The 23,783-nt window shown below is 52.0% G+C and overlaps 1 protein-coding gene across 1 annotated transcript in view; it reads left to right on the top strand.

The window, feature by feature from the left end:
* Nucleotides 1-927: 927 nt before the first annotated feature.
* GALNT12 (polypeptide N-acetylgalactosaminyltransferase 12) overlaps nucleotides 928-23,783 on the top strand; it is a 48,433-nt gene continuing 25,577 nt past the window's right edge. Inside the window, exons 1-4 of the mRNA XM_037797272.1 lie at nucleotides 928-1,379; nucleotides 12,502-12,671; nucleotides 17,866-18,055; nucleotides 19,415-19,600. Of these exons, the coding sequence (XP_037653200.1) occupies nucleotides 1,006-1,379; nucleotides 12,502-12,671; nucleotides 17,866-18,055; nucleotides 19,415-19,600 (920 nt within the window). The 5' untranslated portion in view covers nucleotides 928-1,005. The remainder of the gene's footprint in view (nucleotides 1,380-12,501; nucleotides 12,672-17,865; nucleotides 18,056-19,414; nucleotides 19,601-23,783) is intronic.

Here is a 23,783-nt window from a genome sequence, read left to right as displayed (position 1 = left end):
GCAAGTGCACACATTGTGTCTATTTAAAATTTTGATATTTTCTTCATCCTGGATTCTTTAACATTCATTTGAATTTTAAAGATAGTATTTATTTTCATTGCTGACATTTTTGGTGCCTCTTAAATTCTGTGCCTCATTCTAGTCTTGGCCCTGTTAAATATTTTCAGCAACCCTGTTAAATATTTCTGTTAATGCCCCCAAAGGGACCCTGTAGCCAAGGCCAGGGGGTCTTATGAATGGATGGGCCGTGAGTATGTGAGTATGCGGGATATTTGGGCACATGGACAAGGGAGAAGAAAGCCACGTGAAGATGGAGGAGGCAGAGATTGGAGGATGCATCTACACGCCAAGGACCTGCCCAGGATAGCAGGCAAATCCCAGGATTTAGGAGCCGAGAGGAAGGATTCTTCTCTCCTCCAGCTTTCAGAGGGAGCGGGAAGTCCTGCCGCCACCTTCGCCACCTTCGTTTCAGGCTTCCGCCTCCAAAACGATAAGGGAATCCATTTCTGATGTTCCGAGCCACCCAGCTTGTGGTCCATTTTCACCCCTGCCCTAGGAAATTAACAGTCACTTTCTGAGGTTCCGGGCACAAGTGCATTTGGGAGGGACCCCACTTCATCCCCGACACCCTCTCCCTGCACTCCGCAGGAATCCGACGAAGTAATGTCCGTCGAGTTCCCGGCATCCCGCAGGGCGCATTCGGCCGACGCTTCGCGGTGCCCCTCGTGCCACGCCCGGAGCTAAGTGTGTCCCCGGCCGTTACCGCTTTGACGCCCACGCCGTCACCCCCGCAGCCCCGGCCCACCGCGGAAGGTGCAGGGCCCCGCCGGCCCACGGGGGGACCCGGGTGGCGGCGCCGCGCCCCCGGCGGCGGGGCGGGAAGGGGGCGGCGCGCAGGTGGGGCGGGCCGGGGGCGGGGCGGCGCGCGCGGCGGTTCCGGGATCCGGGTCCCCAGCTGGCCGCCGCCTCGGGGCGCGCCTGGCCCGGGCCGCAGCTGGCGGGCGCATGTGGGGGCGCGCGGCGCGGAGGCGCTGCCCGCGGGGGCTGCGGCGCGGCCGGCTGGCGCTGCTGGCCCTGCTGGCGCTGCTGGCGCTGCTGGCACTGGCCGGGCTGAGCTCGGTGCTGCGGGCGCGGCGCGGGGCCGGGGCGGCCGAGCCGGGACCCCCGCGCACCCCGCGCCCCGGGCGGCGCTCGCCGGTGCTGCCGAGGCCCCCGGAGCCGACGGGCGCGCTGGGGGCGAGGGGCGAAGCGGTGCGGCTGCAGCTGCAGGGCGAGGAGCTGCGGCTGCAGGAGGAGAGCGTGCAGCAGCACCAGATCAACATCTACCTCAGCGACCGCATCTCGCTGCACCGCCGCCTACCCGAGCGCTGGAACCCGCTGTGAGTCCGCGCTCGGGGTGGGGGGAGCACTGGACTCGGAGTCCCCGGCCCTCCCCGCTGCGGGCCGGGGCTTCTCCGTCTGCACAGTGGCTGGGGGGAACCGGGGCTCTAAATCCAGGGGGCCCTCGCCGGTGAGGGAGCCTGTCTTGGCAGTGGGCAGTATTAGGGTTCCTGGGTGGGGGGAAGGGAAGGGGAGGCAAGAAAGTGAAAAACAAACAAACAACAAAAAAAAGAAACCCGAAGATGCCTTTTGAAACGGACGCATCCGTTGCTAGGTGGTCTCTCTGCCCCCCACCGCCCTCCACCTGCAGAAGTTCTGTCTTTGCCGCGTGAAAGGGGCGCGGGGCCGCGGGAGATTAAAAAGGCAGGTTTAAGGTGACACCCCCTTTCCGGTGCCCTTCGGGGCCTTCGCAGCACCCCCAGTTCCCTGCACTTTGAGGGTATCGCTCTGCCCTGGGGTGCCCGCCCCGCGCAGCCCATGACGTCTAGGGGCAGGGATGGGTCGGTCATTCACCTGGGCGTCGGCGGGTTGAGAGAACCGCGTGGGGAGCGGGGCAGGTGAGGTGAGAGGTGGCGGGGAAGCCAAGCCCGAGGCAGAAAGCCTCCTTCCCCTCTCCTGGGACTTGGATACCTGAGCTTCCTGAGGAGACAGGAGCCGGAGGGGAGTGGGAAGGGCTGCTCCCGGCCGTGGCCCAGAGCAGCTGGCCCCGTGGGTGGTGCAGGACCCGACGCTGCTACCCAGAAGGCCCAGTTCCTTCTGAGAGTAGGCGGGGAGCAAGGCCAGGGGCTGGCAGGAGGAGAAATCCAGGTGGCTGCCTCCCCTTTGGCCCCCAACTCCTGACCTTCTCCCTCTTTTCCTCTTGAGCTGGTGGTGATCGTCTAGGTCCCCCTCCTTACAGACTTTGAGGAGAGGAGGGTTCAGCAAGGCACCCCCAAAAGGCCGGTGTGGACAGCCTGCTGTGTGCCCGGGCACCTGCGCCCCCCATGTCACTCCTGTTTTACAGGTGTGGAAACGGGCTGGGAGAGATTAGGGGCCTCACCCAAGGCTCCACAGCTGGAAAGTGGGGGGACTGGGCTCGGGGGACTCCTGGGCCCTCCTGGCTCTCTGGGCTCCGTGCTGATTTCAGGATTTTCGGGGCCTGCTCTGGAAATAGGATGAGTACCTGGAGGAAGAGGAGGCCCCCTCTGCCCCTGGCAGAAGTTGGATGGACTTGAATTTCCTCGTTCTCCCTGTTTTCCGGGAACTGCTCATTCTTTTGCCCAGGCATTTTCACCGTTAACCTTTCCGAGCAAAACTTTGTGGGTTAGGATTGGTAGTAATTCCTTTAGCTCCCTGAAATCCCAAGGGCGTCGAGGGACGCAAGGTCTAGGGGGAGGAACGCAGTTTCAGGTCAGACTCAGCCCTGGGAGATGAAATTTTGGCGCTTTTGCTTCCTTGTACCATGATCTTGGCAAGCGAGCGTCAGTTTCCCCCTCTGGCAAACCGCGAACCAGAAGAAATAACCCAACCTGTGGGTTAAGGCACCGCCCGGCACTGGGAGCACGCTGTGTGCTCAGCCCCACCCCCCTTGGCTAGGAGTGGACTCAGGAGGTCGCCTTTGAGAGTCCTCAAGGGATTGTTCTTTCCCAGGATCCCACTTCCTCTATTGTGCAGAGTTGTGAAGATCTCTTTGAAACGTGGTGGACCTGCTGGGCTTATGGTCTCCTGTCTCCATGGCGACAGCTGCTCTGTGTTCTGTGTCCTATCGGGATTTGCATGCAGATCCTGCTGTTGCATTTACCCTGCCCGGCAGTTAATCCGGACACGGGTGATAAGGAGTGTGAAAGCTTCCTGGCGGGTGTTCCTACCCAGGGCTGTGGGCTGTTCTTGCCCAGTTCCAGATAAAGGTGTGAGCTCTGCCTCAGTGTATGGTAGGGTCAGGCCTGTGTGCTTTGTGCTCGGCGGGTGAGGGGCGAGTGTGTGGATGGTTCCCAGAGAGTCTGGTTAATGAGCATGAAGGTAGTTCCGGAGCCCAAAGGTGACACAACAGACCTGGGGCGGAGCTGGTCTAGAACGCTGATCTTTTATTCTTTTATTTCCTCCCTTCTTTTTGTGTGGTGACATTTATTTATTTAAATTATAAAAGCAATATTTCTCACTGTAGAAATTTTAGAGTATATGGAGAACAAAAAAAGTACTATAAAGCGCTCATAAACCCGGGAGAACCGTTGTTAACTTTTTGCTCTGTATCCTTCTAGAATTTTCCAGGAATAGAAACAGGTTTGGAAAAATGTAACATGAATGTGTGGATGAGAACACACCCAACCGTGTGGAGGGTCCTAGGCCCCCACAGGTTTTTAGCCAGAGCCTGTGCACTATGTGCATTGACCTGTTAGAGAGGTAAGGAGTTGGTGTCACCTTTCAGCTCAGCTTCTCCTGGCATCTGCAAGGCTTGGTGCCAGGCCTGCCCCCTCGGACAGGGCTGGACCAATAAAGAGACATTTAGGAGTGATGGCTCTAATTTGGCAGGTCTCTGTGCAGAACCCAAGCCCTCTGTGAATCTCACAATTCACATGCCAGTGGATGAATGCAGAGCTTTATTTGTATCAGTTACATTACTGACTTGAAGAGGAGAGGACAATGGTGACAAGGAATCCTTGCAAGGTATAGGATAGTAAGTATGGCATTTGCAAAAACACTTTCACTGATGTCATTTCATTTCATCCTAGCAAAGGGGGGATGGCCTCAAGCCAAAGTGGGCAGCCGGATAGCTGGGCTTGCGACCCAGGGGAGCTTTTAAAAAAATTGCTCCCTGGAACAGTTAATCTCTGTGGATAGGACCTGGGCTGAGTCTGGAAGCTGCAAGGGTTTGAAAACTACTGGCCTGGAGCCTGTGGATTCCTTCCTCAGGTGTTTTAGGGTGGGTGCTTCGGAGGGTGTGGGAAAATACTAGAATGAGACGATGTAGTTATTAAAAACAGATCAAATCCAGTTGAAACCAGCAATGACAACTCAGTCAATTGCAAAGTGTGTCACAAGTAAATGGTAGCTAATAATATTATACCGATAAATACAGAAGCGGTAATTTTTACAGCATAGCGGGGCTTCGAGATAATCACACTAAAGTCATTCTCAGCTGCCTTCTGACCTGTTTGGTGAGAAAGAAAAGGTGGAGCAATATTGCCCAGGGGTGGTGTGTTTTTCCAAGTATACCTGCCGTGCACACAATCATCAGGGAAACCGCTGGCTGGGGCGTCTAACTGATACCCAGGTGTTTGCCTTTCTTGAACCCTTGCTCTGATCTTAACTTTGTTAACGACTTAATCTCAGATCTCTGTCTGCGTTCAGGATTCAGGATTTGGGTGCTGGGATGGCAGAGTCAAATAGCTCTAACTAGATAATCCAGCAGAAGGAAGTGTTTGCGTCTTGCTGGGGTTGGCAGGAGGCAGTGGGTCGGGATTACTTTTTTTTGCAGAGGTGGAGCCTGTTTGCCTGTTCTCATAACAGCATCAACTTTGGAAAAACATCACACACTGTAGCCCTGATTAGACTGACGTGTGTTTCTTCTGTTTCCCCAACAAGGTTGTAAAGTGCAGAATACTTGATCAAAATTCTCCCTAGGTCCATGTTGTGGACACCATTGAGATGGCATTCTTAACTTTAAAGCCAAGAACATGTTCAGTTTTGGTTAGTTCTTTTCATGGTATCATTTCTAGTCTTTTACTTCCACTCTTTCTGGGACCTTATGTTTTAGGCGTGTCTCTGAATATAGCATGATGCTTAATTTTGTGTTGTCATTTAAAAAAAATCCAGAGACTGGCAACCTTTGTCTTTTAACTAGATAGTTATGTCCATTTATAGTTACTATACTTACTGATACTTTTGGATTCGGTTCTGCCACCTTATTTTTTTCCTTTCTATTTGGTACAATTTTTCTGTGGGTTTTTTTTTTCTTTCCCATCATGCTCCTTTTTGAATTGATACAGATTGTTTTCCCTTATCATTCCATTTCCCTCTCTTTACTAATCTAACAGTTATCGTATCTTTCTTTAATTTTTAGTGGTAACCTTATAAATTATAAAGTACATATTTAACTCTGCAGTCTCAGGTTAATCAGTAACCATGACTCCTTCTGAACCCCAAACCTTAGAATGCTTGATAATTCGTGTTCCCTCCTAACTCATGTGCCAGTTCATTCCACTCTTTAATTCTGTCCTGCAGCTTTAACCAACCAATTAGACATGTTTTAAAAAGGAGTATTTCTTTAGATTTATCCACGGTTTACCGTTTTTTTCTGCTCACCATTCTTTCCTGAGTTGTAGGATTCTTTTCCTTCTTCTGGAAGTACATCATGTATTAATTACTATAGAGGTCTACTTTTTGTAACCTCTCAGTTTTATTTATCTGAAAATGTTTTCACTTTGTTCTTGCCCCTGGAAGACAGTTTTGCTGGGTATATAAAGCCAGGTTGACAGTTTGGCATTTGAAGATATTGTCCTTATTGTCCTCTGGCTTGACCGTTGCTGTGGGAAGTCTACAGTCAGATCTGCCTGGTATTCTTGTTCTTTTATCATTCATTTGAGGTTGACTTTTATTTATCAAAGCATATTAAGCATGCTATTTTATAGTATAGTTCCCAGTCTCTGAGGATTTCTCTTACTTGATGGTCAGCTGAGCCATGCATTTAAAAGATTTTAAAAAGTGTTTTGTCAAGAATGTTTTGGATGTTCTGTACCAGGAGGATTTCTTCAGACACTTCAGTCTTACCTATTACCAGAAGTGGAAGTCCTGTAGTCACTTTTAAAAATACTTATATTTTCTGTGTTAGTGGGGATTCTTTGGGTTGCAAGTGGCCAAAAATCCAATGCAAACTGACTTAAACATAAAAAGAAAATATGGTGGCTTCTATCACAGGAAAGTCCAGGGTTAGAACTGGGTTCGGGTTCATTCTGGGCCCTGGATCCAGGGACTTAAATGAATGAGGTCACTAGGAAAATTGCTGATCGGCACTGGGGCCTGTGGCTTTCCAGAGGGGTTGTGTGTGTTGGGTGTGTGTGTGTGGGGGTGCGTGTAGGGTGGTGTTTACCCTTACTCATGCTGCATAGACTGATAATCAGGGAGGCCTGTTCCTGAAAGAGAAGGCAAGGTGCAGCAAGGTGAAGAAAGGAGAAAGAATTCTGGATGGGTAAAACCCCCAAGTGGGTATTACGTCTCCCCCTGGCCTGTTCTAGAAAGGATATGAGCTTTTAATTTTTTAAAAAAGACATTTATGGAATAACCTTAATATAGAGACAAAAGAAGATTTGAAAGCATTCACCACGTCCGTTCATTCACTGCATGTTTTATCTCAGTGGGTGTATAGAAGCTCTTCCCAGTGGGGAGGTTATGAGGGTTAAGTGGGGAGAATGCAAGTTAAGTGTTTGGCACACTGCCTAGTGTGTAGTGAGCACTCAAAAAAGTAACTGTTTACACAGAAAATGCAGAGATGCACAGACATGACTAGCCTGTGCCCTCACAGATCACATGGAATGTACCAGAAAGTTAGGGAAAGGATACTTAGTATAATTTGGCATTAAGTTTTGCTCTGAGCTTCGTTTTGTCCCTGAGGCAAGAGTGGAACCAGAAACTGATGCATAGCTATTCTTGTCTGATCAATGAAGACGCAGCTTTTTATCAGTTAGGAAAAGGATCAAGTGTTTTTTCCTGCAAGCAAACTTAGAGATACTCTGCACAGAGACATTCTGGAAGGATATACTGAATGTCATAAAAAAAAAAAAGAAAGAAAAAAAGAATGCCTTTAGAGGAGGTTTTAAAGAAAGAAGAAGAAACATGCCAGGCCAAGAATAAAGGAGAGGGGAGACTTTTAAATTATCGCTCATTGAAGACATTTGCTATGGGGAGCTAAAGAAATAGATCCAGCTTTTTAAAAATAATCTTTCTTTGTGATTATAAAAAAGATGCACATTCATCGTAGAACAATGTTAGAATGCAAGAAAGTATAATGAAGTAAAGAACCAGCAAACACCCCCCTCCCCCATCTCAGAGATAACCATTGTTCACATTTTGGGCATTTTTTCCATTGTTAATTGTTTCTGTTTGAGCGCATACACATATATTTTATTGTTTAGAGAACTGGCACAATGCTGCTTATAGCTTTGTACCCTGCTTTTTTTTAATGTAACTTTATAGCGTGACCATTTTCCTTTATCATTAAATATTCCCTGAAAAGGTGGTTTTTTGATGGCTGTGTTGCTTTCTTCACACAGGTGTACTAGAATTCATTTGACCATTTCTTTCTTGTTGGGCATTGAAATTATTTCCAGCTTTTGCGTATTATAAATAATGCTACAGAGAAAATCTTTGTAACAAGCCTTCTTGAGGTGATCTCTGATTCTTTCCTTGGGTGAAAAATTTTCAGATGTATTGGTATGAGGTCAAAGAGGAACTGAACATTTTAAAGCTCTGAGTGCGTTTTGCCAAATTGATACCCAGATTTCTTGTGATTTAAGGGGACACAAGTAAAGACACCCCCCCCCCCCGACATTTGAGAACAGGGGTGGTAGGTCTGCAGTTTTCATAGAGCAGTGAAAACACACAAAATGAACAAAAATCTCGGGAGAGGCTGACACTTGGTTCCCAACTCTGTTTGGCCGAGTAGAGTTTATTCCATTCCACCACTGATCCTCATCATGAAAAAAATATTTTAACCCAGAAAAGCATTTAAGGATGTGACTTCAGACTAAAGGACAGTTCTTTAAATTGAATAAACCACACTGACAGAAACCCTCACTTGACCATTCTTATTTTTATTCACATCCCTTTGGACCTGAGCAAGTTCAAACAGTATTTGGGACTCGCTGAAAGCTTTGAATCCTTAAGAATGTGTATCTCACTCTGGTTCCTCTAATTTTGAAAACCAAACTGTGCTTTAGAAATATCTTCATTTTTAAGATTCACAGACACACTTTGTTTTTTTCATGTAGTGTAAGTGGTTAATTCTCTCTGATGCTCCTTATCAGTCTATAACTGAGTCCTGCACAGCTTTGAGCTTTTCTACCCATCCTTTCTAGAACTCGGGCTCAATAAATCTAGACACGCTTATTAATATTTTCATATACCCCACAAACACAGACATACACATACAGTTTGACATTTGCTCTAACATAATCTACTTTTGGTGGTGGGGTGGCCCCATTTTGGTGAAAGTAGGAAACACTGAGATTGGAGAGTGTTTGGAATGGCCACTGAGATTGAGATTTGTATCTATGGACCAGATTCAGCTTGGGGTTTGGTTAAATCCTCTGCAACGTTAAAATCAATTTTTTTCTTTCAGTATTGTTAAACTTGTTATTTTGAAAAATTCAAACTTGGAGAAAATTTCCAAGGATAGATATATAGCAGCCTCCTGTATTATCCTTCACCTGGATCCACCCATTATAATTTGCCATCTTTACTTTATGTCTCTTTCTAGACTTATGCTATATTATACATATTTGAGAGGAAACTACAGAGATCACAACCTGTTGTAATTTCAGCAAGTGCTCTCCAAGAACAAAGACGTTCTCTTAAGATGCCAGAGTGTAGTTGTCAAGTTCAGGAAACCCATACAAGTTGGACTTCAATTTGTGACCTTTCGAGCAACTTTCTCTTCCTGGTCTGGTTTCCAGGCCAAAATCGGCTGTGCATTTAGTTGTCCTGCCTCTTCAGCCTAGAGCATTCCCTCACCTTATCTCTTATGACATTGAAATTTTTGACGCGTCCAGGCCTGCTGTTTTGTAAAATGCATTTCAGCTGGGATGCATGATCTCTTTCGGGATGTGTGCTCCCCCTGGGCTCAGCGGCTCACAACACCACCACACGCAGTTTCCCGCCGTTTCCCGGGTCAGGAGTTCGGGGCTGGCTCGGCTGGGTGGCTGCGGCCCGCTGTCTGTCGGGGGTCCCCGTGGAGGCGCTGTCCTGGGCCGCCGTCCTCTCGGCTTGCTGCGGCCGGAGGCTCCGTCTCCACGATGTCCACTCGGCTCGCGCCGGCGGCGGCAGGAGCCCCGGCCCCTCGCCGCGGGACGGCGCCTCGGGCTGCTCGGGCTTCCTCACAGCATGGCAGCCGGCGTCCCGGAGCGAGCCGTCCGCGGAGGGGGCCAAGAGGCAGCCTCAGAGTCTCGTGCCCTGGCCCTGGAGGCCGCCTTCGCTGGGGCTGTTTAAAGATGTGCCGAGAGGACTTCCGGGAAGATGGCGGAGGCGGCGCGGCGCCCGGGCTTCTCCTCCCCTCGCGTGAGAGCCGCACCCTCGGTGGCGCCTTCCTCCCGGTCCCTGCTCGGGCACCACCTCGTGACTCGGAAGCCCGCGGCCCCAGATGCTGGGGGAGCCTCTCGGGGGGCCGGGGTGGGGCCGCGGGTGCGACAGGGGTGAGAAGGGAAGGGGCCGAGGAGCCGGCGCCGCGGAGACGCCGCCTGGGACGCCGAGCCGGGCCTCGGCCAGGGGGCCTCGGGCGCTCCGCGGCAGCCGGCCTGGCCTTCCCGAAGGGACCCGGAGCTCCCCGGAAGGCCTCGAGGAGGAGAGAAGTTGTCCCCATCTGGGAGGGCGGCGGCTGGACAGGGATCTGTGATGTGGGGTCTGTATTCGGACGGAAGCCGTCCTCCTGAGCCCGCCGCCCAGAGCCGTCTAACGAGATCCCGACACAGGGTCTCAGACCGGGCACCGCCGCAGACACCCTGCGGGGTGGCCCGGTTCCTCCACCTCTGGTTTCCAGGACTCCGTGAAGTTCTACATTTCAATTCCAAAACATTTTTTGTTTTTCACATTTCAGTATTTCTGAAATTAGGAGGTGCCTTAAAATTGATGACTCTGGTTCTGATTCATAAGGAACCTCTGGGAAGCCAACGGCTTCTTAACTTGAGTGAACTACTGTAGGCTGCAGCTCTGAGACACCAAGGAATTGTTAATTTTTGAGGGTGTGACAATGATATTGTGCTTATTATTTTAAAAAGGGCCCTTATTTTTTTACAAATACATATTGAAATATTTATGGATGACCTAATATGCTGGATTTTGCTTAAAAATAATCTGGAATGGGGAGAGTGGGTGAGGACATAGATGAATCCAGATTGACCATGCATAGAGTACCGTGGATGGTGGCTGGCGGGACCGCAGAAGTTTATGATAGTATTCTTTCTACCTTTTACGTTTGAAATTTTGCATAATTTGAGAAAAGAAAAAAAAGCCAAAGCAATAGATGGCATGTGTAAAGGGCTCTTCCCTGGCTTTTCACGGGGCTTGGTGCCTCATCACTCCAGTTTCATCCTAAAAGTCACCTCCTCAGGGAGGCCCTCCAGGATTACCTGTTCTGAGGTTGCTCCCCTTCCCCGCCCACTCCACCCTCCTTCACTTCCTTTACCACATATGCCAGTTGCTGATATTATTATTGATGTGTTTGTTTACTTGATTCCTGTCCCTGCACCCCTGGAATGTAAGCTCCACGGGAGCAGGGGCCTTGCCTCTGTGGCACACAGTAGCTGTTCAGGAAATAGCTGGTGAAGGATTGACAGACAGAGGCCCCACAGGGCCTGGAATGTGGCAGCCGGTTGACATCTGTTGGCCTCACCCCTCCTGCTGCTTGGCTCCTGTTCTCCCTCCTCTCCTGACCTCTGATCCCTCACCGGGCTTGTCCGGGAAGGCCTGGCCTTACCTGCCCAGGGTAGCCTGACTGGGCTTCAGCATTTTATCCCCCTCTGCACACTTCTTGCTGATCCCCTGATCTAGCCTTTGGCCAGCCCAGCCCTCGAGCCCTCGAGCCCTAGTCCTTCTGGTGTCCCTAGGTGTCCCTCGGGTTTCTTTTCCTCCCCCATCGTGCATCATTCTCTTCCAGAGCTGGGACCAGCTGATGGTTTCCGGGCCCTGCCTCTCAGTCAGTCCCATGACACTGAGTTGTCTTCCGTCACCCTGAGGACAGGATTCTGTGTCAGCCAGGGGATTTGGGAATAAAGGACCAGGAAACCAGACAAACCAAGAGGGAGCTTGGTGGTGACTTTCTAAGCACCTGGAGCTGGGTGGGGTCAGCTCTCGTCCACACCGTGGCTGCCCCCAAATGCAGCAGGGGCCCTCGGGTGTCCTCCACGGAGTCCTCCTGGGGTGCCCATTCGCTATAACCACGATCCCGGTTTCTTCGTGTGGCACTCCCACCACCTTCGCCAAGCATGGGCGCTGCTTAGGGGCGGGTGAGTGTCTGCAGACGTGGCTGCTGTAACACATGCTGCAAACGGGGGGGCTCTCCCAGTTCTGGAGGCCAGAGATCCAAAATCAAGGTGTCAGCGGGGCCGTGCTCCCTCTGGAACCTGCAGTGGGGACGCCTTCCTTGCCTCTTTCTGCTTCTAGAGTTTCCCGGCCCTCCTTGGCGCCCTTGGCTTGCAGCTGCATCACCCCAGCCTCTCCCTCCTCCGTCATATGGTACTCTCCTCTGTCCGTGTCCAAATCTCTGTGTTCTCCTAAGGACCCAGTCATATCAGATCAGGACCCGCCCTACCCCACCGCAGCCTCATCTTAATTAACTGCATCTTCAAAGACCCTCTTTCCAAATAAGGTCCCATTCATGGGATGGGGGTTCAGACTTGAGCATGTCTTCTGAGAGGACACGATTCAACCCGTGACAGTACCCAGGGCACCGAGTGACACACACTGAATCAGAGGTGTGGACAGCGTACCGGGTGGCACTGACCCTCTGATGCCGGGGCCCCCCGGGGGCTCTCCCAGGGGAGAACAGGGCTGAGCTGTTCTGCTGAGTGGAGAAGGAGGACAGGACGGTGTGAGCCCAGGCCTGGCAGTGGGTGGGCAGGAGAGTGTGGGAGAGTCTGCTCCGCTCCTGATTCTGTTCATTGTGTCTGTTGCTCAGATCTGAAAATTGCACTTGAAGCTTAAAGGCAGTCCCCACGGTAAAAGCCCATAGGGTATCAGGGGTGGAATCTTCCGTAGAACCTGCCGGCATTCTGGTGGGACCTGGGCGACCCCAACAGGTGATTTCCAGTTGCCCAGGGGAGGCTGTGAGACCACACCCCACGCCCCCTTCATCGCTCCTTCCCCAGCCTGGGCCTGGGCCTGGTATACGTGGGCGACGGTGGGTTCTTGATTCCTGAAGTTGTGTTGTATTTGCAGGTGCAAAGAGAAGAAATACGATTATGACAACTTGCCCAGAACCTCTGTCGTCATCGCTTTCTACAACGAGGCCTGGTCGACTCTCCTTCGGACAGTTTACAGCATCCTTGAGACGTCCCCGGACATCCTGCTGGAGGAAATCATACTCGTGGATGACTACAGCGATCGTGGTAAGCCCGACACGGGCGCTCAGGAGAGTCTGTCAGCCAGGCAGCGTCTGGAGGGTAGACTCAGCCCATTATGGATGGGCTTCCTGCGTCCCCTGGGCCAGCACCGGGGCCCGACCCCTGCCCTCGGGGGTCTCGGAACCTGGGGTGGGGGGCAGATGTGACGCAGAGGACTCTACCTCACCCACGGTGCTCTGCTCTGGGAAGCGGGAGGGGTCTAACTGCCTGGGTGGTCTGGATGACCCAGAGGAGGGGGTGGATGACCTTCGTTTTACTCTGGAAGGTCAAGGCGTGAGGCGGACTCCTGGCTTCCGGCCTGGGTCCCCGGGTGAACTGTGGGGTGTCCCTGAGCTGGAATAGCCCCGCGGGAGGGGTAGCAGGCCTGGGAGGGGAAGGCAGTGTTCGCCTTTGTTCCTGTTGAGTGGGAGGTGAGAGCCAAGAGGGGAGAACCGGTGGTGTGTGCTGCATGGCAGAGGCCCGGGGCGAGGGTGACGGGCGTCGTGGGGACAGGGGCCTGCCCAGCGCCCGGGGGATGTGGCAGGTCACAGGCAACCCCGGCTGGCCCTTCACTTACTCGGCTTCTGCCATATTCCAGACCCTGGGGATGGTGTGAGAGGGAGGCAGACACGTCCCTGCTCTCAGACAGCTCCCATTCTAGCAAGGAGGTTGGGGAGAGATAGTCAACAAGCATGCAAAAAGCATAAGGTAATATCGTATGTAATAGAGTGTGGTCTCATATAGTACAGGATAAGATAATGTAGCAACCTATTAAATTACATTATATTTTAGCAGGTTGAATGTGCTATGAAAGAAAAATGGGAGGAGAGCCGGCGAGTGGAGCTTGGGGCCAGGGCCTGCTCTAGTCGGTGGAGGTGAGGGCAGTGAGTTCAAGGGTTTTGGGGGTGATCGAATAAAAAATAAATAACTGCTAGATGGCAATGCTGTGAACCAGGCTGTTTATTGGGGTGGCGCTTGGACAGGGTGCTTGGGAGGGACAGCCCCTCTCGGCAGGAGAACTTCCAGGGGCTGCCCTGCAAGAGATACCCCCAACGGGGAAAGAGGGCAAGGGGAGTTCCTGGGGACAAGGGGAATCAGGGAGGGGGCATTCTCGCCTCAGTGATTTTGCCAGTTTGAATATATTGTGTCCCCCAAATGCAATTATCTTTGATGTAATCTTGTGTGGGCCGATGTTATCAGTGTTGATAAGATTGTAATTCTTTGAGTGTTTCCATGGAGATGCACCCCACCCAGCTGTGGGTGATGACGCTGATTCGATAGTTTCCATGGACGTGTTGCTCCGCCCATTCAGGGTGGGTCTAAGTTGAGTCACTAAATGAGCTGATGGGCAGAGGGAACTCAGTGCAGCTGAGAGTGAACTTTTGAAGAGTAGCTACAGCCAGGAGGGACACTTTGAAGAAAGCACAGGAGCTACAGATGAGAGACAGTTCGAAGATGTCCGTTGAAGGCAGACTGTTGCTCCGGAGAAGCTAAGAGAGGACGGATACCCTGGGAGCAACTAAGACATTTTTGAGGAACTGCAGCCTAGAGAGGAACATCCTGGGAGAAAGCCATTTTGAAGCCAGAACTTTGGAGCAGACACCAGCCACGTGCCTTCCCAGCTAACAGAGGTTTTCTGGACACCATTGGCCATCCTCCAGTGAAGGTACTCGATTGCTGATGTGTTACCTTGGACACTTTATGGCCTTAAGACTGGAACTATGTAGCCAAATAAACCCCCTTTTATAAAAGCCAATCCGTCTCTGGTGTTTTGCATTCCGGCAGTATTAGCATACTAGAACAGTGATGTTCCAAGTCAGGATGGCAGGAAGTCTCTGGTCGGGGAGCTCCGAGGGGCAGAGGCTGCTTGGGGTCTTATAACTGGTGGGATTTATCTTACTATTGGATGGCAGATGTTAGGTACAGTTTCTCTAGATATGCAAAGCAGGTCAACTCTAAATAGGTTAAAATTGCTTATTTGGGCTATTTTTGGGGCAATCAGATGGGTAAGAATTTGAATTGAGCCTGGCAGGCTTCTGGGGCTAATGGTCCCAGGCTGCCAGGAAGAGGTACGTGGCGCACAGGGCTATCTTGGTCTCATTTATATAGCATTTAGGATGGCCTCCCGGAGGAGGTGCCCTTTAAGCTGGAAACTAGAATTTCACAAAAGGGGCAGCCAGGTGAAGATCTGGGAGGAAGGGGGGCACAGCCCAAGCCTGGGGACAGCAAGGAAGTGGACTGAGTATGGTATCCTCCAGGCCAAAGCACTGAGCTGTGTGACGATAACTGAGGGGCTGAGGTTGCAGAGATGAGATTCCATTTGGGGTTAAATGGAAACCCTACGGGGAACCATCCCAGAAGTTTAGGTGGGAACAAGAGGGACGGGCTCCAGGAGACTAGCCTGTAGGGGGGCTGGGGCCAGGTGAGGACAGAAGTGAGGGGATGTGTTGGGGGCAGCTGTGGGGCTGGGCTGGTGGGATCGTGGCTGGCTCGGGGAAGTGAGGTGGAAGTGAGTTGAACTGAAAGGAAGATGTCAAGCCTGTGACGACAGAGACAGCGGAGGGCTTGGCTTCGTTGCTGGAGCTGTTTCAAGCCAAATCACTATCCCTGGGCCACCCCCAAGGTCAGCAGCTGCTGCTCCTTGGGCACCTGCTGTGTCAGCCTCCCCACCTGGTCTGTCTGGCGTCAGAGCCCAGCCTCTGTGGGTGCTTGTGGTGTTTTGCTGTCGCCACAGAAACTCAAGAAACGTGGTGGCTTACACAAGGGAAAAACGGGCTTCTCCCTTACATCACAAATCTGGGGTAAGAGTCTAGGCCTGGTGTGAGGGGCTCCAGCTCCTTCTCACTCTCATTCGGAGGGACAGCTTTAAAGGGGAACCATGTCCTTTCCTTTCCAGGGCAACACTGGGAAGTTCCCCTCCCCTCCCATGGAGCAGAACTCGGTCCCACGACCACCCCTCGCTGCAAGGGAGGCTGGGAAATGGGGTCTCTGTCCTGGGTGGCCGTGCAGTCAGCCAAAGACGGCGGGGAGAGTGGTCTTAGGGCCCCGCCGGCCGTCTCCGTGAGGGTGTATGAGCCAGGCTGGGGTTTGGTGCAGCTTGAAGCCTGGTGCTCACTGAGGTTTGCAGTCAGGGGCCCATTGTGGGGCCTTAGTTTCTCACCTGTAAAATGGGTTTACCTACAGCTACATCAGAGAGTGGTAACGAGGAATAAATGAGATTGTGTGTAGGACAGAACCTCACAGGGACACCCAGCAGAAGCACACCTGAATTTTCCTTTGTCCTTCCCTCACAGGGTTATTTTAGGGCTGTGAAGATACTGCATGAGGTGGTGTAGAAGCTCTGGCTCTGGTTGCATGGCTTGGGCTTGCTTCCCAGATCCAGCGCTTAGCACTTGTACAACTTCGAGCCGGGAGCTTTGGCACCTATAAAATGGAGATACTGATGGTTCCTACCTTGTAGGCGGCTGAGGTGCCAGGGCTGAGAGCATAGAGTTAGCACATACGAAATGTTAACTTCTCTTTTTATGAAATACCTTAAAAACTGTAAAGAGCAAAAGACATTTCACAACTACATGAATTCAGAAGCAGATGCCAGGCCATTTATTTTATCCGTAGGGACTCAGTCTCTCTGCAGCAGGCAGCGATACAGGATGGGCTCGTGGCAGCCCAGCTCGGCTCTCGTGAGCGTGACGTGCTGTGGGGCCAGGCTCCCTGCACACCGCTGTGGTTGCTTCCAAAAGCAGACGAGATGCCCCACGGACCCTGCCATCGAGTTAAGTTCTGTCCCGCCTCCTGCAGTTCAGTGTGAGCTCAGGGAAGGGGTGCCAGCCCCTCCCAGGTGTGGGGAGAAAGTTCAGGCAGATGTAAAATTAACATTGCCCTCCTACCTGGCTGGGGGGAGTGCAAAACAGAGAAGCCACTGTGGGAAACAGTCTGGTGGTTCCGGCAATTCCACTGCTAAGCGTATGTCCCGAAGAATTGAAAACGGGTTCAGGTATTTGCAGCACCGTCCACAACAGCGAGAAGGTGGAAGAGCCCAGGTGTCCCTCGGCAGGTGATGGAGAAACACAGCGAGTTAACTTTGCTGGAGAAGTCTCCACCCTTATGCCGTCAGCTTGTTAGCAGTTATATCCAGGATTGAAAACAAATCAATGAGTGTGTTTTTTTGTTTTGTTTTGAAGTGTTAAGGGTATTTAGGGAAATGTCTCCACAAACTACCAAGCAATCTAGAACATTTTACAAAAATTTCCCCTTCGTTGACAGGTGAGGACTTTGAGGCAAAGCTCATACTGACCTGAGGACATTCTCGTGTCTGTTTTGCTTGAGCGGGTGCCACTCGGCCTCCAGCCCTAGAGCCCAGCGTGTGGTGTCAGGAGCCCTGGGGCCAGCGCTGGCTGTGGATGTGTCCTTTCTACTTTTTAGGACTCACTTCCTCATCTGGAAAATGGGATAAGCACGTCCTCCTGACACGTTTTTGACTTGTTCAATAAGAAAGAGAAATTTCAGCATCAAGCTCTGGGCCGCAGGGTTAGGCCTTGTGGTTTCTGGCCCCAGCGTCTCTGGGTTCCCATCACAGGTCTTCAGCTCACATGCTGTGTGACCCTGGGCGAGTTACTCAGCCTCTCTGGCCTGAATGTCCTCATCTATAGACTGGTGTCATAGGCATACCTGCCCCATAGAATTGTTATGAGGCTCAGACGAGTTATAAATAAATCACTGACATGGCACTTAGCACAGTAAACTCTCCTTAGTGTTCCTGAGAAAATGTATGGTAATATAATGTAATTACTGTTACAAAAAGTGTGCTTAGAAGGTTCATGGGTTTTAAATTAAATTAAATTTTTATTTAATATTTAATTTTTTTTATATTTATATTTGGATATCTGTATTTTTCTATTTGTTTTAGATTGATTTTATTTTTACTTTATTTTTTACAGCAGCTTTACTGAGCTATAATTCACACCCTGTGCAGTTCTCCCACTTCAAGGGCACAATGCAGGGTTCGTGCACTTTGACCGAGAGCAACCAATGATTCTGGGGTCCTTTCAGGCAGCCTCTGGTTTTCGATGAAACCGGCCCCCACCCCAGCCTGCAGAAGTCGGGGAGGGGGATGCAGCAGGTGCTCCTGTCCCTTTAGCGCCTTTGCAGGGAGGGGCCTGGGGACATGGCCACAGCCCTGCCTCTCTGCCTTCCCCTGCAGAGCACCTGAAGGAGCGCCTGGCCCAGGAGCTGTCCGGCCTGCCCAAGGTGCGCCTGGTGCGCGCCAACAAGAGGGAGGGCCTGGTGCGGGCCCGGCTGCTGGGGGCCTCAGTGGCCAGGGGCGACGTGCTCACCTTCCTGGACTGCCACTGCGAGTGCCACGACGGCTGGCTGGAGCCGCTGCTGGAGAGGTGCGTGCGGGGTGCTGCCGGGGGCTGGGGGCCACCGTGCTCCAGAGACACGAGCATGTGGTGACCGCTGCGCCAGCAGCAGGGGCGGGGGCTCCTCGGGCAAGTCCTCGGAAATGGGGACAACAATAGTGCCCCCTCCTCAGGCTTTTGAGACCCTTCTCTGATTTAATGTGTACAGTGCCTAGAACGTGCCAGAACAGACCAGACCCTTGCCTTAGCTTCCTGGGGTCACCCATCATAACAAAGTCCCGCAGACTGAGGGGCTTCAAAGAGCAGAAAGGTGTTCTCTCACGGTTCTGGAGGCCAGAAGTCGGAAACCTAGGTGGGGGCCGGGCCGCGCTCCCTCTGGAACCTGGGGGGAGGGTCGTTCCTGCCTCGTCCCGCTCTTGGAGTGTGCTGGCCTCCTCAGCCTTCCTTGGCTTGCAGCACTTCTGGTCTCTGCCTCCGTCAGTACAGGGGCTTCTCCCCTGTGGCTTTTCCCATCCGTGTCCAAATTTCCTCTCCTTCCAAGGAGTCTAGTCCTGGCTTCAGTTGGGCCTCATCTTGACAAGGTCTTTGAAGACCCTCTTTACAGATGAACTCGCCCCCACAGGACCAGGGGTTAGGACCTGGGGTGCCTTGTGGGGGGCGTGATTCAGTCCCTCTCAGGCTTGTGATGATGTTTGCAGAGAGGATCGCTGAGGCCCAAACCCAGACAGCCCTGCAACAGCAAATTATGGCATTTCCCACCATGTGTAATATTTCACCTTAATAAAGAGGAAAGAAAAGAATAGCGGCAGTTGCAGGTTCTCCGCCAGCCATCTCACAAGTGAATCCTCACGTTCACCCCTTGAGTGGGTGCCGTTTATTCCAGCCTCTCCAGGAGGGCAGGTGACTTAGCTGATGTCACACAGCAAACAAGGGGCAGGGTTAGAATCTATGTTCTAACTCCAGAGCAGCCCCTCTTGGCTGAGTATATCTCTGTTCTTACTACTTGCAGAGATCATTATTTCTTGATCTTGAGATGTTTCATTGTGATCGCACCTGTTGCAATCCTGAGAAATTGAAAATTTGCTTTCTCTTTCAAAAGACCTCTTTGATTTTTATGTCTTGACTTTCATGGATGGACCCAGCTTTAGCCAGAATGTGCATAGATAGAATCGGAGATGGTTAGAGCCGTGGGACTTTTTGTACCAAGGCCAGCCACCACCCCCATCCAGGTGGTCCCTGCTGGGGTCCAGTGTGGAGTAGGAGAAGCAGATCTTTCTTAGATAGCTGTCCATTCTTCCTGGTGGAAGGGTGAGGGGTGTCCAATATCAAATTTCCTGCCTGTTCTGTTGCCCCTGCACATGGAGAGACAGGTGTCCTGGGTGCTTTCAGGATCCACGAAGAGGAGTCGGCCGTGGTGTGTCCCGTGATTGATGTCATCGACTGGAACACCTTTGAGTACCTGGGGAACTCCGGGGAGCCCCAGATTGGTGGTTTTGACTGGAGGCTGGTGTTCACCTGGCACACGGTACCCCAGAGGGAGAGGGAGCGGATGCGGTCCCCCATCGATGTCATCAGGTGAGGGCCGGCTTCTAGGTGACCCCGCCTGGGCTGGGTAGAGCAGGGGGTGACAGAGCCGGCTTGGGTCCGAGTAGGGAGAGCTCTCATCCTTGAGCACTGGCATGACAGCCTGTCTTCTCTGTCCCCTCCAAGTTCAGAACCGATTGGGAGATGATGTGGGCATCAGACAGATGAGTTAGGATGTCAGCTTTATCGCTGGTGTGTTGATCCACAGACGCTGCCCTAGGGCTGCAGCCACACAGGGCTTCCGGCCGCATCCTGACCTTGAGATGACCCTCCTGGCCAAGTGGAGTCGGGGGGAGAGTGTGGAGAGTTTGAGGTCAGGCCGTGGGTGGGAGCCACTGAGGGGGTTCAAGGGGGAAGTGACCTGAGCAGGTCCCGTTCTCTAGAGACTGAGCTGGATGCCACATGAGAGGCCTGGAGGGGTGGGGCTGCGGGCAGGGGCACTGCTGGGGGCTTTGCAGACTTCCAGGTCAGGAACAATGGCAGCTCGGACCAGGTGGAGGAGAAAACGGAGGGACTTGGTGGATTCCAGAGATGCTGAGGGGAAGGATTAGGAGAAATTAGAAGAGGGGATGGGATGGAGGAATTGACACTCCGCGTCTGCAGGAGCCTGTGGAGAGCAGCCTGCCCAGCCCTCACTGGACAGACTTGGAAACCAAGGCTCAAGGTCACAGATCCCCTGTCATGGGCAGCAGGAGATCCCCACTATCCTCCTCCCACCCATGTGCCTGGGGGCTTGGCAGCCATCTGCCCTCTATGTCCCTGGGCCTCAGTTTGCGCATCCATGAGGTGGATATTAGATATGATCACAGCCATCCAGCCTCTTCCACAGGGAGCATCGCTGTCCTTTCCTCACTGGCCCGGGACTTGGCATGGAGGGGTTGCCAATACCTCATCAAGGCCTGTTCTAGTTTGCTAATGCTGCAGAATGCAAAACACCAGAGATGGACAGGCTTTTATAAAACGGGGGTTTATTCCACTACACAGTTACAGTCTTAAGGCCACAAAGCATCCAAGGTAACACCTCAGCAATCGGGTACCTTCACCGGAGGATGGCCAGTGGTGTCCGGAAAACCTCCACCAGCTAGGAAGGCAGCTGGCGTCTGCTCCAAAGCTCCGGCCTCAAAACGGCTTTCTCCCAGGACATTCCTTTCTAGCAAGCTTGCTTCTCTTCAAAACATCACTCCCAGCTGCACTCTCTTTCCTCTTTGAGTCAGCTCATTTATATAGCTCCACCGATCAAGGCCCACCCCGAATGGGTGGGGCCAAGCCTCCATGGGAACATCTCATCAAAATTATCACCGACAGCTGGGTGGGGCACACTCCAAGCAAATCCAACCAGCACCCAAGGGTCTGCCCCACACAAGACCACAAAGATAATGGCATTTGGGGGACACAATACACTCAAACCGGCACATTCCACCCCCTGGAACCCAAAATGACATTATCTTTCCAAATACAAAGTACATTCATTTCATCACAATATCACAAAACTTAAATCATTTCAGTAACAAAAGTTAAGTATAAATCCCATCAAAATCAATTTAGGCGTGGTCAGTCCTAAGGCATAATTCCCCTCTAGCTGTGGATTTGTGAACTTAGAACAAGTTATATGCTTCCAATATACAAAGGAGAGACATTCATAGGATAAACATTTCCATTGCCATAAGGAGAAACAGTAAGGAAAACAGGGTTAACAGGAGCAAAACAGTTCTTAAAACCCGCAGGACAAACTCCATTAGATTTCAAAGTCCAAGAGTCATTTACAGAACAATGTTGCATCCTTGGGGCTTGAGAGAGCGGGAGCCTAACCCTTCCCAAGGGCCTTTTCGGCAGCCTGTGCCTCTCCAAACGTTTGGGTGAGTGCTCCAACATATCCACACATTGGGGAGACCACCTTCTCGGCTCCACCCTCCTCAAACCTCGGGGCAGCTCCCGGATTCCCTTCCATCTCCGGGGCACACGCTCAACCCCTTCAGAACAGTGTGGTGGCAGCCAGGCTCTCCCCAATTCCCTGGAAATGTGCTCCACCCTCTTTGGGACCTGAGGTGGCAAAACTCTTCCAGAGCATCAAGGCGGAAAGCCCGCACTCGACCTCCGGGGCAAACTCACCTTTTCCATGCATGTGGGCTGCTTCGCTCTCCCAGCCCTAAACCTCTTGACTCCAGACCTCAACCTCCATGGCTCTGTCTTTGAAGAGATTTTTCCTTTAATTTTTTTCCTTGTCTGTCTCCTCCAGTCCAGACCAGCAATGGCTCTGTCTATAAAGATCTCACAAAAATTCTGTTGGCTTTGCATGAAGCACGCAAGGGTCAAAGCCATCAGACAATAGGACTTTCCACAAATCCTTTCTGCTTAACTCCTTTTCCAATCTTGGCTTGTACTGAAATGGCGGCTGGGTTCCATGTTTGGTTCCATCCTCACGTTGGGCTGTAGCTTCTGGGATTCCACCCCCTGGAAGCCTATAATTTTCCAAGCCATCAACTTCTGGTTTCTTTGAACCCAAGAGTTCAGTTCTAAGTTTATCTCTCTCTGCTCGCATTTTACTATAAGCTGCAAGGAGAAGCCAGGATACGTCCTCCACACGTAGTCTGGAGATCTCCTCAGCTAAGTATTCCAGGTTGTTGCTTCCAGATTCTTCCTTCCATCTGACACCAGGACTCAATTTTGCCAAATTCTGTGCCACTTTAAAACAAGGATCACCTTTCTTCCAGTTTACAACAACACATTCATCATTTCTGCTCAAGTCCTCATCAGAAGTATCTTTAGAGTCCATATTTCCACAAACAGTCTCTTTAAAGCAGTTTTGGCCTTTTCTAGCAAGCTCCTCACAACTCTTCCAGAAACTCCCCCTTATCCATTTAAAAAGCCGTTCCAACATGTTTGGTATTTGCAAACTCAGCAGCAAAAGCACCCCACTTCTGGTACCAAAATCTGTTCTAGTTTGCTAATGCTGCAGAATGCAAAACACCAGAGATGGACAGGCTTTTATAAAACGGGGGTTTATTCCACTACACAGTTACAGTCTTAAGGCCACAAGGCATCCAAGGTAACACCTCAGCAATCAGGTACCTTCACCGGAGGATGGCCAGTGGTGTCCGGAAAACCTCCGCCAGCTAGGAAGGCAGCTGGCGTCTGCTCCAAATCTCCGGCCTCAAAACGGCTTTCTCCCAGGACATTCCTTTCTAGCAAGCTTGCTTCTCTTCAAAACATCACTCCCAGCTGCACTCTCTTTCCTCCCCCCGAGTCAGCTCATTTATATAGTTCCACCGATCAAGGCCCACCCCGAATGGGTGGGGCCAAGCCTCCATGGGAACATCTCATCAGAATTATCACCGACAGCTGGGTGGGGCACACTCCAAGCAAATCCAACCAGCACCCAAGGGTCTGCCCCACACAAGACCACAAAGATAATGGCATTTGGGGGACACAATACACTCAAACCGGCACAAGGCTGGAAGAGCAGCTGCAGGGCATAAATGTTTCAAATGCTCGGGCTCCTCCGTGTTTATTAGAGACACTGCAGCCATCAGCTCTTACTGTTCTGTTCTCACCCATTTCCCCTGAATTGCTGCAGGGTGCCGAGCTCTCTCCAGCTCCCAGACACACCTGGTAGGGAGAAAACGAGGTCAGACCTGCCTGGTGGGGTCTTGGTGGGGCGACCCCTTAAATGGGAGAGGAGCCGGCTCAACTTTTAGTTGCCTTTAGGGTCTCCTACCTGCTGGCCTTCAGGCTGTGCCTCCGAGCGCCTGCGCTGTGAATTCCTGTGTCCCCACGTGGCCTCCAGCCTCGGAGTGGCCCCGATGTCCTCCTAGGGAATGCCGTCTCTCCCCTTCTCCTCCCGCTCGCCATGCTTCTAAAAGTACAAGGGTCTCCCTCACCCCTAGGCCCTCGCTCAGGCCGGCCTGTTTCCGTATGGTCCTGTTTCCTCTCCTCTCCTAGGCTGACTCCCCTTGGCCACCTCCTCCTTGCTTCGTCTGTGCTCCCGCAGGGTTCTGGTCGACCCAGTGAAAGCAGGCGGCGCACACTGCATTCTGTACCTGGCTGGGGAGGGGGCATGAGCGTCCTCAGAGCAGGGACCCTGGGCCATGGGTCCATCGACGACTCCAGGCTCAGCTTAGCCCCTGGCGCAGAGCAGGCACTCAGGGCAGGTTTTGCGATGGATGGATGAACTAAG

The sequence above is a fragment of the Choloepus didactylus genome, chromosome 10, assembly GCF_015220235.1.
Source record: "Choloepus didactylus isolate mChoDid1 chromosome 10, mChoDid1.pri, whole genome shotgun sequence".
In the NCBI taxonomy this organism is placed as follows: domain Eukaryota; kingdom Metazoa; phylum Chordata; class Mammalia; order Pilosa; family Megalonychidae; genus Choloepus; species Choloepus didactylus.
The sequence above is the reverse complement of the archived record's forward strand: the minus strand, read 5'-3'. Positions and strand labels throughout refer to the sequence as shown.